Genomic DNA, 18,973 nt, shown 5'->3' with positions numbered 1-18,973 from the left:
TTGCTTATCTGAAAAGGATCTTATTTCTCCATCATATAGGAAGCTTAGTTTGGCTGGATATAAAATTCTTGGTTGAAGGTTTTTTTCTTTATTAATGTTGAATATAGGCCCCCAATCTCTTCTGGCTTGTAGGGTTTCAACTGAATGGTCTACTGTCAGCCTGATGGAGTTCCCTTTGTAGGTGACCTGCCCTTTCTCTCTAGTTGCCTTTAACATTCTTTCTTTCATTTTGAAAATCTGATGATTATGTGTCTTGGGGATGATCTTCTTATGTAGAATGTTGCAGGAGTTCTCTGTATTTCCTTAATTTGACTGATTGGCCTCTCTAACAAGGTTGGGGAAGTTTTCATGGACAACATCCTGAAATATATGTTCCACGTTGTTTGCTTTCTCCCCCTCCATTTCAGAGATGCCAGTGATTCATAGATTTCTGTTTACATAATCTCATACTTCTTGGAAGTTTTGTTCATTCCTTTTTATTCTTTTTTCCTTATTTTTGTCTGACCATCTTATTTGAGAGAACCAGTCTTCAAGTTCTGAGATTCTTTCCTCAGTTTGATTTATTCTACTCTTACTACTTGTGATGGCATTGTCAAATTCTTATATTGTGTTTTTCACCTCTATCAGAGCTGTTAGGTTCTTTTTCATACTAGCTATTTTGTCCTTTGGCTCCCATATCACTTTATTATGATTCTTATTTTCCTTGGATTGGGTTTTGCCATCCTCCTGAATCTTACTGATCTTTGTTCCTATCCATATTCTGAATTCTATTCGTCAATCCATCCAGTTTGGCCTAGTTAAGAGCTCTTGTTGGAGAACTGGTGCAGTCATTTGGAGGACATATGACAGACTCTCTGGACCATTGGAGTTAACAGAGTTCTCGCATTGTTCTTTCTCATCTCTGTGTGTGGGTGTTTCTTTAATTGCAGTGTAGATTGAGTACACTCAATAGACTTCTTTTCTGGATGTTTTCATCAGGCCAAGACTTTGTGTAGGGTCTTTATTTGAAGCTGACTTCTTGTCTCTGGTTTTAGAGGGGGTTATGTTAGTGAGGTATTTTTGGTGTTGAGGCTTTGGGGTGTGATCCAGCAGGTGACACTTAGGCTTATTGGTCAGTTGGTTGATTCTTGCTTGGTTGTGTGGCTTCCCTATGTTTCCTCACAGTTGTAGCCATGTTCCCTCTCAGTGCTTTGAAAGTATGGGCTCCTCTCCCACTTGAGTACTGGCTGTAGTTCATGACTTGGTGCTCCTGGGCTGCCCACTGCAACTTTGGGGCAATCTCTGTGTTTATGTTCCTTCCTCAGCTTAGAGGCAGCAGAGGAAGAAATCTTAGTAGTGGTTGTGGCCAAGGGTCATTTGCTTGACTCCTGGAGGCTCCACCCCAGAGAGATGCAGGTCAGCAATCACTCAGTGCAGTCATCCCAGGATAGAGAGTTTGCGCTGTGGGCCCAAGCCAGGGGTTCCCTGTCTGATGACAAGACATGGGGGGTTTGTGGGACCCATGGGAGAAAGACTGGCCTCCTCTCCTTGGGTCAGCTGCCACTTGTTGGAGGTGTGGATAATGTACTTAGGGTCTTTGCTCCTTTGTTAGTCCAAGGGTGACAAGGGCAGTTACATTGCAGAGGTAGTGGCAGAGAGGCTGTGTCCAGGGTGTTGCTGAGTTGGTACTGGCTTGATAGTTCTGGCAGGGGGTGGCTGGAGGCTCAGGCCTGGAGGACCTGCACAGTGAGGAGATATGGGAACAGGCACCCATGTAACAGTCTGGCCACTTTTCCATAGGGCTGCCACAGTATGCTTGGGGCCCGCTTCAGTCTCTAGTCACCTCAGATTTTCCAGAACCTAGAAGTGTCACCAGTGAAGGCTGTGAAACAGCAAAGATGGGAGCGTGTTTCTCCCTCTGGGAGCTTTGTCCCAGGGAGGTACAGACCTGTTGCTGACCCAAAGGCACCTGTAGGAAGTTGCTGGAGACCCTTTTTGGGAGGTCCCACCCAGTGAGGAGGAACGGGATTGGAACTGCTTAAAAAAACAGTCTGGCCACATTTTAATAGAGCAGTTGTGCTGTGCTGGGGTCCATTTCAGCCCCCAGTTGCCTCAGACACTCCAAAGCCCAAAGACTGGAACGGTTAAGTCACCCAAACAGCAAAGATGGTGGCCAGCCCCTCCCTCTGGAGCACCATCCCAGGGGAAATTCAGTTCTCTGTTGGCCGGAAACCTCAGGCGAGGGTGGCTGGAGGCCCTGGTTGGGAGGTCCTGCTCAGTGATGAGGAACAGGATTACCCACTCATGTAAAGCAGCAGTGTGGCCACTTTTTATTAGAAATGCTTCTTCAGCTAATAAACATCTTCAGCAAAGTTGCAGGATACAAAATCAATATACGAAAATCACTAGCATTCCTATACACCAACAACAACCAAACTGAGAGCCAAATCAGAAAGGCAACCCCATTCACAACTGCGACACACAAAAATAATTACCTAGGAATACAGCTAACCAGGAAGGTGAAAGATCTCTACAATGAGAATTACAAATCACTGCTCAAAGAAATCAGAGAAGACACAAATGAATGGAAAGACATCCCATGCTCATATATAGGAAGAATCAGTATCATTAAAATGGCTACACTGCCCAAAGCAATTTACAGATTCAATGCTATTCCTAACAAACTACCAACGACATTCTTCACAGGACTAGAAAAAATTATTTTAAAATTTATATGGAACCAAAAAGGAACTTGAATAGCCAAGGCAAGCCTCAGCAAAAAGAGCAAAGCTGGAAAAATCATGTTACCTGACTTCAAACTATAGTGCAAGGCTACAGTGACCAAAACAGCATGGCATTGGTACAAAAACTTTTCTTCTGTGGTCTTCATCTTGGAATTATTTTAAACTTATAATTAGTTTGCAGGGTATTTTTTCTGTTTTGTTTTTTCAAAACTTGAATGTTCAAAACTATTCCAAATGTTTATTTTTCTCTTTAATTTTCTTCTTGAAATTTTTATATTTACTTCATTTTAAATTTTTTTATTTCAATACCTTTAGTGGGGTATAAGTGGTTTTTGGTTACATGGACAGATTATATCATGGTAAAGTCTGGGATTTTAGTATACCCATTACCAAGATAGTGTACTATGTACCCAATAGGTAGTTTTTCATTTCTTACCCCATCTACCTACCCCATTTCCCCACTTCTGGGACTCTATTGTCCGTTATACCACTGTATGCCCTTGCATAATCATAGCTTAGCTCTTACTTAAAAGTAAAAAATGTGGTATTTGGTTTTCCATTCCTGAGTTGTTTTTCTTAGGTAATAACCCTCCAGTTTAATCCAAGTTGCTGCAAAAAACATTATTTTGTTCTTTTTTATGAGTTAGTAGTATTCCGTGGTGTGTGTGTGTGTGTGTGTGTGTGTGTATCATTTTCTTTATTCACTCATCTGTTGGTGGGCACTTAAGTTGATTCTTTATCTTTGCAATTGTGAATTGTGCTGTGATAAACATAATTCATGCAGGTGTCTTTTTCATATACTGAATTCTTTTCCTTTTGGTAAGACACCCAATAGTGGGATTGCTGGATCAAATGGTAGATCTACTTTTAGTTCTTAGAGAAATTTCTTTACTGTTTACTCTAGAGGCTATTCTAATTTACATTCCCAGCAGCAGCATGTAAGTGTTCCCTTTTTACCACATCCATGCCAACATCTTTTGTTTTTTTGACTTTTTAATAATAGCCATTCTGACCGGGCTTGGTGGCTCACACCTGTAATCCCAGCACTTGGGGAGGCTGAGGTGGGTGGATCACCTGAGGTCAGGAGTTCCAGACCAGCCTGGCCAACATGGTAAAACACCATCTTTACTAAAACTACAAAAATTAACCAGGCATGGTGGTGCATGCCTATAGTTCCAGGAGACTGAGGCAAGAGAATTGCTTGAACCTGGGAGGTGGAGGTTGCAGTGAGCCGAGATCTTGCCACCGCACTCCAGCTTGGGTGACAGGGCAAGACTGTCTCAAAACAAACAAACAAACAAAAAAACAAAAAAAAACATGCAAACCAACAAAAATAATGGGCATTCTCATGGTGGTATCTCGTTGTTGTTTTAGTTTGCATTTTCCTAATGATTAGTGATGTTGAGCATTCTTTCATGTTTCCTGGCCATTTGTATATCTTCTTTCAAGAAATATCTGTTCATGTCATTTGCCCACTTTTTAATACGATTATTTGTTTTCTTCTTGCTGATTTAAGTTTCTTATAGATTTTGGATATTAGTCCTTGTCAGATCCATAGTTTAAAAATATTCTCCTCCCATTCTATAAGTTGTCTGTTCACTCCGTTGATTATTTCTTTTGTTTTGCAGAAGCTTTTTTAGTTCAGTTAGGTCTGCTTCATTTATTTTTGTTTTTGTTGCATTTACTTTCGGGGCCTTAGTCATGAAATTTTTAAATGTAAAGCCTTAATCTGTTCATGAGACTGATATACCAAAATATTCAAAACTTAGAAGTTAGGTTAGCTTATCCTTTGTCTTTGAGAACATATTAAGATTACAAATAGGATCTTTTTTCTAATTGCTTATTGCTGATGTCAAAGAAAACTTTTGATTTGTGTATGTTTGTATATCTGCCTACCTAATTAAACTCTTACTAATTGAAACAGTGTTTAGTCAGTTTGTATGTATTCTCTAGGCAGACAATCATATTATCTTACACGTAATGAACGTTTTATTGTGGTGAGGACAATGCAAATGTTGTATAGTAGTAATAAAATATCTGGATGTAAATTTTTACCAAAAGCAATATAGGTGACCCATTTCAGTTAAGTTTCCATTTTAAGCAAATAATTTTGGATAGTCCCTTTTAAGTATATACTTTATCAAAAGCTGCTTATTAAAATTGGGCCTATATGTGACATGCATTATTCTGTAAAAACAAAATGTTTGAGATGTCACAAACTCTTAAATTGACTTCTCTTCCAAAGTCTTCTGCCCACTATATTTTCTCTGAACTTTTTTTTTTTTTTGGTGGAAGAACAGAATCTCACTCTGTCACCCAGGCTCAAGTGCAGTGTCATGATCACAGCTCTCTGCACCCTCAACCTCCCGGGCTCAAGCAATCCTCCTACCCCAGCCTTCTGAGTAGTTGGTACTACAGGTGCATGCCACTACTCTTGGTTAATTTTTTTTTTTTTTTTCCGAGACAAGGTCTCACTCTTCACCAAGGCTGAAGTGTGGTGGTGCGATCTCAGCTCATTGCAGCCTCTTATGCCTAGGCTCAAGTGATCATCTGGCCTCAGCCTCCCAAATTGCTGGGATTACAGGCATGAGCCACCACGCTGGGTCTTTTTTCAAACTTTTGAAGAATATCTATATAATGTTCAGAGCACACATCTGACACTGCCCTGGCCTGGCTTGGCACAGACTTCAGTCTCCTAAAGCTTCTATTACTTTATTTACAAATCAGTTCTTCTTTGGTCAGAATATAGTTTATAATAACAGTTCTTTGTTATCACTTCTTTTCTGTCCTCTTTAGAAATGTATCAGGAAAAACAAAACAATTTTGGGGTTGCTTAACCTTTAAAAAGGAATTCAAGGATAATTAAACATTTTTGTGCTCAACTTGTGCATGCTCTAGAAAACCAGTTCTATTTCCCTGAGAAAATAAAAAGACATATCTGGAAATATTTATATACTACTATGCTTATTTCAGCATTAATTATAAAAAATTATAAACATCTTAACCAACAATAGGGAATTGGTTATGATATTTTATCTATATATCTACATGATGGTATAATATTCAGTTATTAAAAATAATTATGTTAAAAATATATAAATACATGGGAAAATACATGTTATAGGAAGGGGAGAAAAACAGGATTCATAACTATATATACAATATGCCCTCCTTTGGATAAATACACACACACACATACATACATACATACATGCATACCTTCAGAGATAAATGGTTGCTAGGAAATGTTACATGTTACAAAATTTATTTCACTTTCATTTTATTTCTTAAGTTTTTCTGCCATGTATTTATATTAGCATAAAACAATATGCATAAGGTGATTTATGAAGGTAATTTAGAAGTGAAAGAACACGGTTTATAGAAATGCAGAGACTTGGATTCTAGTCCTGCCAGTGTCACAAACTCTTTATGACCTTAATGTCTAACAGTCTTGGTTTCATTGTTTGTAGAATGAGTCTTGTGAGATATGGTTATATATAAAATATCTTACAAACCTGAGAGATTATTATATTAGCACGTACCTTTTATTTGCAGATGGATGGCCTATTTGCAAGTTATCTACTTCATATATTTGGGCAATTAAACAAACAAGCAAGTAAACAAAGCGGGTGTTTGTAATGCATTAACATATAGAGTTTAGCAATGTCTAACAATTCCAGCCTTGCAAACTTGAAGTATAATTTGCTTATAGGTTATACTAAGTTCTTAAAGAAAACTAGAGATAAACAAAGACAGAAGAACATCCTGAAAAGGATTCCCCCATTGCCTATTCCCAGATACGTTGTTAACATTTTTATGGGCATGGTGTGTGTGAAATGGTGAAGTCAAGGTAGAAGGGAGTTGTCAAAAACAAGTCGTTGCTCATACACTCATGCATGTATCAAAATGGTATTGTGAGATAATGTGGTATGTTTTGCCACTACAAATATATGTGTTTTCTCAGTGACTTGAAAAAAGGAGGGCACAGTGTTAGGTCAGTCTGTTATGACAGTCGATTCTAAACATTTTGGGTTTTGCACCTGTGATAGCTTTTTTTTTTCCTGTTTGCCTATAAAGACACTGGGGAGAGAAAAATCCTGATTTTTATCCTGTTTGTATAATGCTTATCATCCTGCTTACTATCTTTTAGTGACTACTCTCCAGCTGTCTAAACATTTTCCTCACATTCCTGTCAGAAGTGTGACTTAAACCCAGGTTCAAGAATTGTAATGTCCACATCCTCATTGTTTATTTCTCTAACACATTTTTAGTTAAGAATGGAAAAGACTAAACCAGCTAGCATTGTTATATTTGAAATCCAAATTCTATGAGGAGTACTTCTCATTAAATTGTGAGTTTGTATTCTGATACTCCCAAATCTATTATTGCTTAATCTTATGATACAGTGAATTTGAAAAAGACTCATTTAACTGCAGGTTAGGGTCATTTCTTTTCATCCTTTGAGAAAGAATTTTTGTAAACTGTGTAACATAGACTATGTCTATGTTACTGTATTTTATTTGAGAATATAGAATTCAAAATTTCCTATAAACTATGATTCTAATGGTATTTTTAAATGCACAGTATATTTAATGTCATTTACGTGTGAAATAGAGGATCTCATACGTAACCAGTGTCTAGTTAACTATCTTAACAACCTCTTTGTGAAAAATTTAGTAAAAAAAATCTGACCAGGCCAACCATTAATTACTATACTATTTGAGCTGTGGTCACATTAAGCTGAGTTTTGAAGAAGTCTATTGGATTTGAAAATTGATCCTTGGAATTTCCCAAAAGTTTTAAGGGTAACACTTTTTTAATCACAGAATTATTCTTATAGTGTAAACTAACATATTTATGAGGCTATTTAAGTAACTAAGGTGGTCTTACTACCTAAACTCTCACGTTCTTTTTCTGGATGTTATATGTTTATTATTTTCTATTAGGAGAAGGAATTTTCTTATAGGCTTTTTAAAAAGAGACACATTTAATTTAAATGTTATACATTAAAACATGGCTCAATAGCTAAAAATTTATGGATGCAGATGAAGGTCTTGGGAAATATTGAAAACCTATAATATTTCACCTTCAAGAGATCATTCAATTTAATCACAGTGCTATGGACATTTTTGTTATTCTGGTATATTTTTCTTATATTGTCTATATGTGCAAAGCATTTGAGAAAAATGGGCACATTAATAGTTATTTTTTCTAGTTTCAGGCAGCAAAATATCTGACTGCTCGTTTAATAGATCTGCTGTAGTTTCCCCCTTACCCATGGTTTTGCTTTCTGTGGTTTTATTTACCCATGGTCAACTGAGGTCCAAAAATATTAAATGGAAAATTCCAGAAACAATTCATTGGTTTTAAATTATGCACCATCTGAGTAGTATGATGAAATCTCACACCATCCCACCTGGGATATGCATCATCCCTTTGTCCAGCTTATCCACACTGTATACACTATGCACCCATTAGTCACTTAGTAGCCATCTTATCTGATTTACCATCAGAAGGTCAATAGTAGCCTATAGCTATGTCACAATGTTTATGTCATTCACCTTTCATCTCATCACAGAGGCATTAAATCATCTCACATTATCATAAGAAGGGCAAGTATAATATAATAATACATTTTGAGAGAGACCCCATTCATATAACTTTTATTATAGTGTAATATCATAATTGTTATATTTTATTATTAGTTATTGTTCATCTCTTACTATGTATAACTTATAAACTAAACATCATTGTTATGTATGTATAGGAAAAAACATAGTACATATAAGGTTCCATATACATACATACATAGTACATACAGGGTTCGGTATTATCCACAGTTTTAGGTAACCACTGTGGGATCTTGAACATATCCTCCATGGATAAGAGGGGACTTATATGCCTATATGTATATGGTTATAAAAAGTTGCATTGTTTTTTCTGTTAGGTAACTTCAATTTGAGAAGTCAAATATATTTGGTAGAATTAGAACTAAAATGAAGGGATTTTGTTTGTCCTTATTGAAAACCTGTAGTTTCTTTAAAGATGTGAAAATATGCAGTCATCATTCTCTAGTGTATGTTTTTTAGTACCATTTACCAAGCCTAGTGATTAGCTAATGATATGAATGACAGACTTCTATGAGAATGGGATTATTTGCTGTTAATTCACAGAACTGATTCACTTTTTATCAGAGGGGCAGTTTGTGGTGGTGGTAGAACTGATGATGCAGGCTGTATCGTTACATTATGTTATAACCTAAGCTCACATACTTCCTTCCTGATTCTGAGGCTCATTTTAGAAAATGATGTACCTTATTCATGAAAGAAGTTTGTTGAGAGAAAGTAAAAGGATTTTGAAAGATATTTTTGGCTTTTATTGTAGCCTGATAAAACTTTCCAGTTCTACCAAGGATTATACCGTTCTGCTACCCAAGTAGTTTAAGCCAAGGATAGTTACATGTTAACACCCATTCTCATTAAAATAGCAGTTCCCATACTTTTAGTCTCAGTACCCTTTATACTGTCACAAATTATTGAGAATTCTAAAAGAGTTTTATGTGGTTTTATCAATTCATTTATATATTAGAAATTACAACTAATTTTTTTTTTTAAGATGGAGTCTCTCTCTTGTTGCCCAGGCTGGAGTGCAATAGCGCGATCTTTGCTCACTGCAATATCCGCCTCCCAGGTTCAAGCGATTCTTCTGTCTCAGCCTCCCAAGTAGCTGACATTGCAGATATGTGCCACCACACCCAGCTAATTTTTATATTTTCAGTAGAAGTGGGGTTTCACCATGTTGGCCAGGCTGGTCTCAAACTTCTGACCTCAAGTGATCCACTCACTTCAGCCTCCCAAAGTGCTGGGGTTACAGGCATGAGCCATCGCACCCAGCCACAACTAAAATAAAATTTGTTTTTAAATTTACCCACTTTTAAATAACAAAATCCCATTCCATGTTAACAAAAATACCATGTTTTTATGAAAAATAACCATCTTTTCCAAAACAAAAAAATACAGAAAAGAGTGATACTGTGTTACATTTTTGTAAATGTCTTTGATATTTGGCTTCATAGAAGCAGCTGGATTCTCATACCTGCTTTTGCATTCAAGCTCTTGTGATTTGATTTTTTTGGTTGAAGTATATGAAGAAAATCAAATCTCACAAATATGTCATTGGAAAAGGAAGGAGTATTTAGTAGCTTTTTCAGATAATTACGGATACTTTTCTTTATATACTGCTCCAATATCCAATGAATAGTAGTTTCTTAAAGGTTAGTTACAGTGTGGAATTTGTAACCACATCTGTGAACTTTTCTTATGGTTACATTAAAATCTGTTGGTCTACTGGGCACTTTGAATGGGTCTTTCACATGCATGATTTTATAATATCATGCACTGGTCATTTGGCAAATATGGGTTTAGTGAGTTATATACAGCTTCCAAATATTGACACGTGTCACTATATAATACTTAAAATATAAACTAACTAATAGTATGATAATATTTGTCATAGAAGTCTTAAAATATTACAAAACTCTCAGGTACTTGAAAGCTCATATTTTATCATTGATAACAAATTGTCTTAGATCTTTATCTTGAAGTGACAGGCCCAGTTGATTTATGTTGAGAAAATGTCTGCCAAATACATGTCTGCCAAAATATGTTTGGCATATATAATGCCAGTTATAATGAAATTAAAATGTTTATTGCCTCATCAAGGGCCTTTTCAATTAAAACTGACTTTTTTATTGCAAATGTGCAGCTATAAAGAATACAGCAATTACTAGTATAGTTTGGTGCCACTGCTTTGATTCCTATTAAGACACAAGCAGTTTTACTCACAGTAAAGAAACAACCAATATCTTAGTTTTATTATGAAAATAATTTTGACATTGGGGACTCTTTTGATAGCTGCTATTCTAGAATAAAAAGGCTTATTGCAGTCACAAATAAGCCTGAGATATAGGGTTATGGAATTTAGTATAGATGGGTTGTTGAGAGAAAAATATGTGGATATCAAGGGCCAGTTTTTCATATCTGCAGTTTCCTGAGGGCTGACTGTGGGACTTGATTATCTGCAGATTTTGATATTAGTGAGGGGACCTGGAACCAATCCTCCACAGATACCAAGGGACACATAAAGATAATGATGTCGGCTTTTCTTTACCAGATTAGTATTAATAGATAAAAAGTTCTAGGGAAATATAGAGGAGGATAGGTTATTATTGTTGTTGTTATTCATAATAAAGATGGTTTTGGAGTATAGTAGAGGAACAGCGTGGCCTGATTCTTTGGTTTGGAGAGGGCGAGAGAAGCTAGGAAGTTTCAAAGAAGACTTCATAGAATAAATGATTCTTAAGTTATCAATAATATTTTGAATAAATTGCTATTTTAAACTAAATATGTAATAGAAATGTTTTTACTGATTTGCTAATTAAGGTACAGTTAAGCCTTTCTCTAGAGAAACTGTGAACATGATTAACATCCCTCTCCAAATGTAGGAAATCATGTCGATCTTACTTCTCTGATATCTCTAGACTCATACAAGGTAGGCAATGAGACAGTGAAAGGAGGAGCTAGTTTTGGAAAACGTCTGTACAAAAGAGGAAAATGTCAAAGAGATGGGGATAGAAACATGGGTTGGATCAAAGGGGGTAATGGTCATAATACCTAACATTTACGTCCACTGGATTATATGCCAGGGGCTTCTCTGAGCACTTTGCATGTGTATATAAGATCAGTTGAAGGTATTTGTGTAGTCTACTTCGGGCTCTCTATTCTGTTTCGTTGATCTCTTTGCCTTTTCTTTTGCCAGTACCACACTGTCTTGTCTACTATAGCTTCCTGGTAGATCTTAAAGTTTAGTAGTGTCAGTCTTCCAGCTGTTTTTCTCCAATATTGTATTGGCTATCCTGGATCTTTTGCCTCTCTTTATAAACTTTAGGATCATTTTGTTAATATCCATAAAATAACTTGCTGGGATTTTTGTTGGAATTATGTTGAATCCGTGGGTCAAAGTGGGACGAACTGACATTTTGTCAGTATTGAGTCTTCCTATCCATGAACATAGAATCTCTCTTCATTTATTTAGTTCTTTGATTTCTTTCATCAGAGTGTTATAGTTTTCCTCATATAGATCTTTTGTGTATCTTGTTAGATTTATACCTAATTATTTCGTTTAGTGGAGTGCTAATGTAAATGGTATTATATTTTTGCCTCAAATTCCACTTACTTCTGACATAAAGGAAAAGTGGTTGGTTTTTGTATATTAACTTTGTATCTTAGAACTTGTTTTTAATTGCTTATTAGTTCCAGGGATGGGTTTTTTTTTTTTTTTTTGTCCTTTCAGATTATCTGTTTACACAATCATGTCATCTGTGAACAAAAGCAGTTTTGTTTCTTTCCTCCCAATATATATACTTTTTTATTTTTTTCATTTTATTGCGTTAACTAGGACTTCTAGGATAATACTGAGAAGCAGTGGTGAAAGGGGCATCCTTACTTTATTCCCCTGATCATTCTTGGAAAGCTTTGAGTTTTTCATCATTAAGTATGATACTAGCCATAGGAGTTTTTTTTTTTTTAAGATATTCTTTATCAAGTTGAGGAAGTTTCCCTCTACTTCTAGGGTACTGAGGCTGTTTATCATCAATAGGTATTGGATTTTGTCAAATGCGTTTTCTGCATCTATTGGTATGATCACATGATTATTATTTTTTAGCCTGTTGATATGATGTAATGCTTCAATTGATTTTTGAATGGTTAACCAGCCTTGCATGCCTGGGATGAATTCCACTTGGTCATGATATTATTTTTATTCATTGTTGAATTCAACTTGCTAATATTTTTGCTTTTATGTTTATGAGCAATATTGGTCAATAATTTTTATTTCTGTAAATGTCTTTATCTGGTTTTGGTATTAGTATAGTGCTGGCCTCATAGAATGAAGAAGGTATTCCCTTTGCTTCTGTTTTCTGAAAGAGGTTGCAGATAATTGGTATACAGCTGTCCTTTGGAATCTGCAAGGGGATTGGTTCCAGGAATCCCCCACACATACCAAAATCCGAGGATGTTCAAATGTTTTATATTAAATGGTGTGGTATGTGCATATAACCCATGCATATCCTCCTGTATATTGTAAATCATCTCTAGATTACTTATACCTAAGACAATGTAAATGTTACGTAAATAGCTACTATCCTGGATTTTTATATATGCTATTTTTATTGTTGTATTGTTATTTTTCTTTTTTTTCAAATATTTTTGATCCGTGGTTGGTTGAATCCACAGATGTAGAACCCACAGATACAGAGGGCTGACTGTAACTTCTTCCTTAAATGTTTAAAAGAATCCACCAGTCAATCCATCTGGGCCTGGTGCTTTCTGTTTTGGAAAGTTATTAATTATTGATTCAGTTTCTTTAACAATATAGGACTATGCTGATTGTCCATTTCTTGTGTGAGTTTTGGTAGATTGTGTCTTTCAAGAAATTGGTACATTTCTCTACATTGTCAAAGCTGTGGGCATAGAGTTGTCCATAATATTCATTGATTATCTTTTAAAAGTTCATGGGAACTTTTGTGTGGAGGAAAAGTTAAATATTAAATTTGAACTCAATTGAACGTGGACACAAACAATGGTCTCCAAGTCCTGGCACAGGTTGTGTGAGCCCCTTCAGGCGTTCGTCCAGCACTGTTTCAGAGAAATCTCTATTTCAATCTATTCCTATACCTTGGTTATTGAAAAGCAATAGGCCGGGTGCAGTGGCTCATGCCTGTAATCCCACTACGTTGGGAGGCCAAGGCGGGTGGATCACTTGAAGTCAGGAGTTCAAGACCAGCCTGGCCAACATTGCAAAACCCCATCGCTACTAAAATACATAAATTAGCTGGGCATGATGGCGGGCACCTGTAATCCCAGCTACTCAGGAGGCTGAGGCAGGAGAATCACTTGAACCCAGGAGGCAGAGGTTGCAGTGAGCCAAGATCGTGCCACTGCACTCCAGCCTGGGCGACAGAGCAGGACTCATCTCAAAAAAAAAAAAGAAAAACAATAGATAGTCACAAAAACAAGTTGACCTTTTTGTGTTCCTTGAGTCCAGTCACAAAGGGCCTTCATGACTGGACCTCCTGCCAAACAACTTGTTACAAAAACAGCTAGGGTCCCACACTGTGCTGAAGCTTCATGAGACCTCTCCTTGTCTGTGCACAGACAAGTGGCTGACTATAGAGCCCAGGCTGTTGCTTCCCAGTCTAGTGGTTGTTAGAAACAAGTGCTTGGTGCTGCAAAGTGAAACCAGCACTCAGGCAAAAAGCGTTCTCAGCAAGGCAATTTACTTCTGCAGAAGGGTGCTCCCTGCATCAGCCACGATCACAAGAGCACACTGAACAAATAGGGTAGATCCACGATTCGCAAGGGAGTGGGTAGAAGTGGTTCTGCTATGGCACAAGACGTGTCTGGACATGTCTGGGCAAGTTAGGGCACAGCAAGAGCAGGAGGGCTGCTTGCAGGCTAAAAATGAGAAAGTACAAGGAGGTGGGGCCTTCGAACCAAGGACATTACACAATTAAACCCTTTGAAGAGGAATTCACCACCTCTGGCATGGTGAATCCTCCATAGTCTGGTGAGTACAGTGTCCAACTCTGGAGCCCAGACTGTTGCTTCCCAGTCTGGTGGTGAATCCTCCATAGTCTGGTGGGTGTAAAGACATTTATCTCTTTTCCCTTCTCCCCTTTGCATTGCAATTTGCTTATTATATCATTTGCTTATTTTATTACTTTGCTTATTATATAATTTGCTTATTATATCTACATTGCCATTTACATGGGATAAAGCTTGTTTACCTTTAAAGGTATTGTGTGTGTGCCTTTTCTTCTCCTCTCGCGGGTCTTCCGCCCAGAACAATCTGTACTGATATCCCATCTTTCATTTCATTTGTTAGTAATTTGTGCCTTTTTTTTTTTTTCTTAATTAGCCTGGCTAGAGGCTTATTGAGCTTTTCAAAGAAGCAGCCTTTTATTTTATTGATTTTTCTCTACTGATTTTCTGTTTTCAATATCATTGATTTCAATTCTAACTTTTATTTTCTTTATTTGCTTACTCTGGATGTAATTTGCCCTCCTTTTCTAGTTTCCAAAGGTCAAAGCTTAGATTACTGACTTTAGATCTTTCTTCTTTTTTAATATGTGCATTCAATGATAGAAATTTTTCTATAAGCACTGCTTTCATCACATCCCACAAATTTTGATGTTTTATTTTCATTTTCAGTTAGCTCAAAATATTTTTTAAATTTCTCTTGAGATTTCATCTTTGACTCATGTTATTTAAAAAGTATTGTTTGGCTGGGTGCAGTAGCTTATGCCTATAATCCTGGCACTTTGGGAGACTGACACAGGAGAATTGCTTGAGCCCAGGAGTTCGAGACCAGCCTGGACAACATGGAAAGACCCTTTCTCTACAAAATAAAAAATATTAGCCAGATATACTGGTAGGCACCTGTAGTCCCAGCTACTCGGGAGGCTGAGATGGGAGAATCGCTTGAGCCCAGGTGGTTGAGGTTAAAGTGAGCTGTGATCATGCCACTGCACTGCAACCTGGGTGATGAAACAAGACCCTATCTCAAAAAAAAAAAAAAAAGTGTTGTTTAACCTGCAAGTATTTCTGGATTTTCCAGCTATCTGCCTGTTATTGATTTCTAGTTTAATTCTGTCATGGTCTAACAGCAGACATTCTATGATTCCTCTTTTTTAAATTTGTTGAAGTATGTTTTATGGACAAGAATGTGGTCTGTCTTGCTGAACAAGATATCTCTTTTTTTGTAATGAATTGAAGACTCTCAGATTCATATGGAAATTTTAAAATAATTCTATTTTCCCTCAATGATACATATTTTGCCCTTGATTTCTAATGTATTCCATGATTTGTTCTCATAGTTAGGGGGATGTCTTTCATTTTGATGCGGTATTCCTACATATGCCAACCTAGGTCTCAGAAATGGCACCCAGAGTGGCAACTGTGGGAAATCGAGGCTATCTTCATGAAATATATATGCACATTGGTGAAAGTTTTCAACATTATGAATCTGTACATTAACTTTTTTTTAAATGTTGGCTTTAGAGTCATACCACATCAGGTAGGAATTTGTTAAAATGGGCAAACATTTAAAATTTCTCAGAGATTAATAATTAACTTTTATTGTTTTTAAATGTTACATTTTTTTTTTCTATTTCATTTAGTTTTGTCAGCCTGGCGGGTGGCAGCTGTCCAGAGAGAGGAAGCAGCCAACGTTCTTTGTGGTTGTCCTGACAGATATTGACTCAGATCGACATTACTGCTCATGCCTAACCTTCTATGAGGCAGAGATCAATCTTCAGGTACAAAAACCTTTACCAACTAAAGTACAGTCGAAGGTACAACATTTAGGAATGTTTTTTATATGCCATATTTTTGTTACAACTGCAAGTTTGAGTTTTATGGGCTAGCATAAGAAGGCATGAAGAAATTTTTATGTTTAAGGTTGGAGAGGAGAGCAACATGTTAAAATTACTTTCCAGATTTAATTGTCCTTTTTCAAAACATTGATCATAATCTGAATATTTCTAAAAATAGTGCATCCTTGAATTGGTTTATTAAGAATATTAATTTCTTCTCTTGGTGAACCTATGATTTTCCCTGCTAGCCCTTCTCCTGGGAGGTCTTTCATAGAATGTGGAACATTTACTCACAATGTTTGCAAATCATTATTACAATGCTTGACATTATTGTTTAAGCACCCAAATGTTAACTCATTCTTCTTAGGGGTGGTATTATCAACATGATCAGGCAGAAATTCATAAGCTAGAACTATGAAGACATATAAAATAATTGCTCTTTCAGACTATTGGTTGAGGTTCTTAGTTTCACATTACTGGCTCTACTTTCTCTAAGCAGAAAGGAGTCATAACAAAGTATTTGGCAATTTGTGAAATTTTAGGGGTGAGGGACAAGCAGGGAACCAATTCTGGGTACTAGGAACAGCCCAGCTTGGTGCTATTCTCATAGAAACCATATTCCTTCCACCTTTTACCACTTGGCACTTACAATGCTGGGTATATATCAGACATTATAACCTTCACCATAGTTGTGCTAGAATATCCATTCTCCTGCAGATATTCACACTGCTGACTTCTGCTTTAGTCTCATACTGCTGACTTCTGCTTTTAAGTTTTACATGAGTTGTTTCTTTGGTGGAAGTAAGATTGTATACAGAGCCCATTTTGCCCCAAAAAGTGTAGGGTTTTTTTTGTTGGTGCTGGTGGTGGTGGTTTTTCTTTCCAGGCTCTATAATACAAGAAGGAAACCATAAAGGGGACTTCGAAGGTATTGAGTAAGCCAGTTTGCATAATCTACTGTAGTTTCTGCTACGTATAGAGTATCATCACTTGGGGGAAAAGATTGGCCTGCTTTCTGAAATGGCTTAACAAAGGAGTATTTGGTAGTTTTGATTATGTTTATTAAACTCTAAGATCTGAATTTTCTGGATGCAGAAATCTGATTTTTGAGTACAAGAAGAGACAAATTACCTTTCATGATGCAGACTCATTATTCAAGTTCATTAGACTGATGTATTAAAACTAACATGCTAGACTACTAATTTATAGGAAATGTGAAGAGTGCTGAAAATGCATATAGAACAAAACATGCATTATCAGCACACTGTCTTCCTGTCACCAAATCTTAGTAGAAAGCCATATCAAAGTCCGGAGTTTTCATTATGGAATCAAACTAACCGATATTTGATGTTAAATACTTAAAAACTATCAGACTAACATAGCCTGTTGCTTCTATTTGAAGTTAGAGATTACTGTATGTTATCAATGCGGACAGAAAACTTTCAGTCTGTGACTTTAAGTCTCCTCTCCCCTGGATAATGTTTGGATGTATGTTGCCAACAAATAGCTAATCAAATTCTCATTTTTATCAGTTGAATCTGAATAAGTTAGAGAGTGTTCTCTAGCCCAAGAACCACTCTGTCTCTTTTATTGGCCTTTCATTTCTCTGTTGATCTTTAGCATTTAAGTTAATGCTGAGAATTCAGTATATTCTGTTATTTCCATATTCTTGAGGGTATCGCTTCACAACTCCTTGGAATTATCTAATGAAACTAACTATAATTATTTAGATTCTCCCTCTTCACTATTCACCCCTCTTCTTCTAGACAAACTGACAGAAAGGCAATATATTGACATTATATTAATGGCAGATGTTTATAAATAGGTTCTAGGAATTCTTGGGTATTTTTCAAACTTTTAATTTGGAAATAATTTTAAACTTACAGAAAAGTTGCAAGAGTAATGCAAACATGTATATAGCCTTTACCCATATTCACCTGTTGTTAATATTTTGCCCCATCGTTTTATTTGAGGTCTTTCTTCCCTACCCTTCTTTCCTCTCTTTATCCCTTCTTCCCTCTTCCCCTCTCTCCTCTCCCCATCTCCCCCATACACACACACACCTAAATTCTTTAGTATATGCTTCAGAGGTACATGAACAGTACGTAAACAGTACAGTTATCAACCTCAGGAAATTTAACATCAATATAATAAAACCTACTATCCATATTCCAGTTTTGTCATTTGATCTAATAGTGTCCTTTATAGCACCCCCCATCCCTTTTTTCTTCCAGTACAGGATCTAGTACATACTACATATATTGCATTTAGTTTTTATTTCTCTTTCGTCTCTTTTCATCTGGAATAGTTATGCTGCCTTTGTCTATAATGTTGACATTTTTAAATAATGTAACTTCTCACCCCCCATTTTTAATACAATGTTTCTTATTTTCTGTTTTCCAGTATCTCTCATTGTTAGTTTCAGGCTGTGTCAACAGTTGGAATATTACCTGTGTTCCTTCTAAGGGCATCCTTCTAAGAGTACACATCCGGAAGTCCACAATGCCTGTCCGTCCCTCACTGATGATGTTAATTTTGGTAACTTGGTCAGATGATTGTCAGATTTCTCCACTTCATAGTGGCGATTTTTATGTTTGCAATTAATAATCAGTCTACTAGAAGACACTCTAACACTATGCAAATATCCTACTATTCATCAATCATGTTCCCCTAGATTTCAGCATTTACTAATGATTCTTGCCTATAGCAATTTTGATTCTGATAACAAAAAATGATTATTTTCTAACTCCATACTCCCTCTATTTTTAGCAGTCAGCAGTCGACCTTTTACTATAAGCAGGAACTCTCTCTTCCTGTC

The 18,973-nt window shown here is 36.5% G+C and overlaps 1 protein-coding gene across 3 annotated transcripts in view; it reads left to right on the top strand.

Annotated features, from left to right (window-relative positions):
* The window catches only part of SBF2 (SET binding factor 2), a 528,888-nt gene that overhangs the window by 242,840 nt on the left and 267,075 nt on the right, over positions 1–18,973 (top strand). For 2 of the 3 annotated variants that reach the window (XM_003818147.6, XM_055094099.3), the window contains exon 3: positions 15,961–16,098. In XM_003818147.6, the coding sequence (XP_003818195.3) occupies positions 15,961–16,098 (138 nt within the window). Of the gene's footprint in view, positions 1–15,960; positions 16,135–18,973 lie in introns of all 3 variants that reach the window. The other variant, XM_063608381.1, reaches the window with a different exon arrangement.

This window comes from Pan paniscus, chromosome 9 (genome assembly GCF_029289425.2).
Source record: "Pan paniscus chromosome 9, NHGRI_mPanPan1-v2.0_pri, whole genome shotgun sequence".
Taxonomy (NCBI): Eukaryota; Metazoa; Chordata; class Mammalia; order Primates; family Hominidae; genus Pan; species Pan paniscus.
Note: the sequence above shows the minus strand (reverse complement) of the source record. Positions and strands in the feature narration are given on the sequence as shown.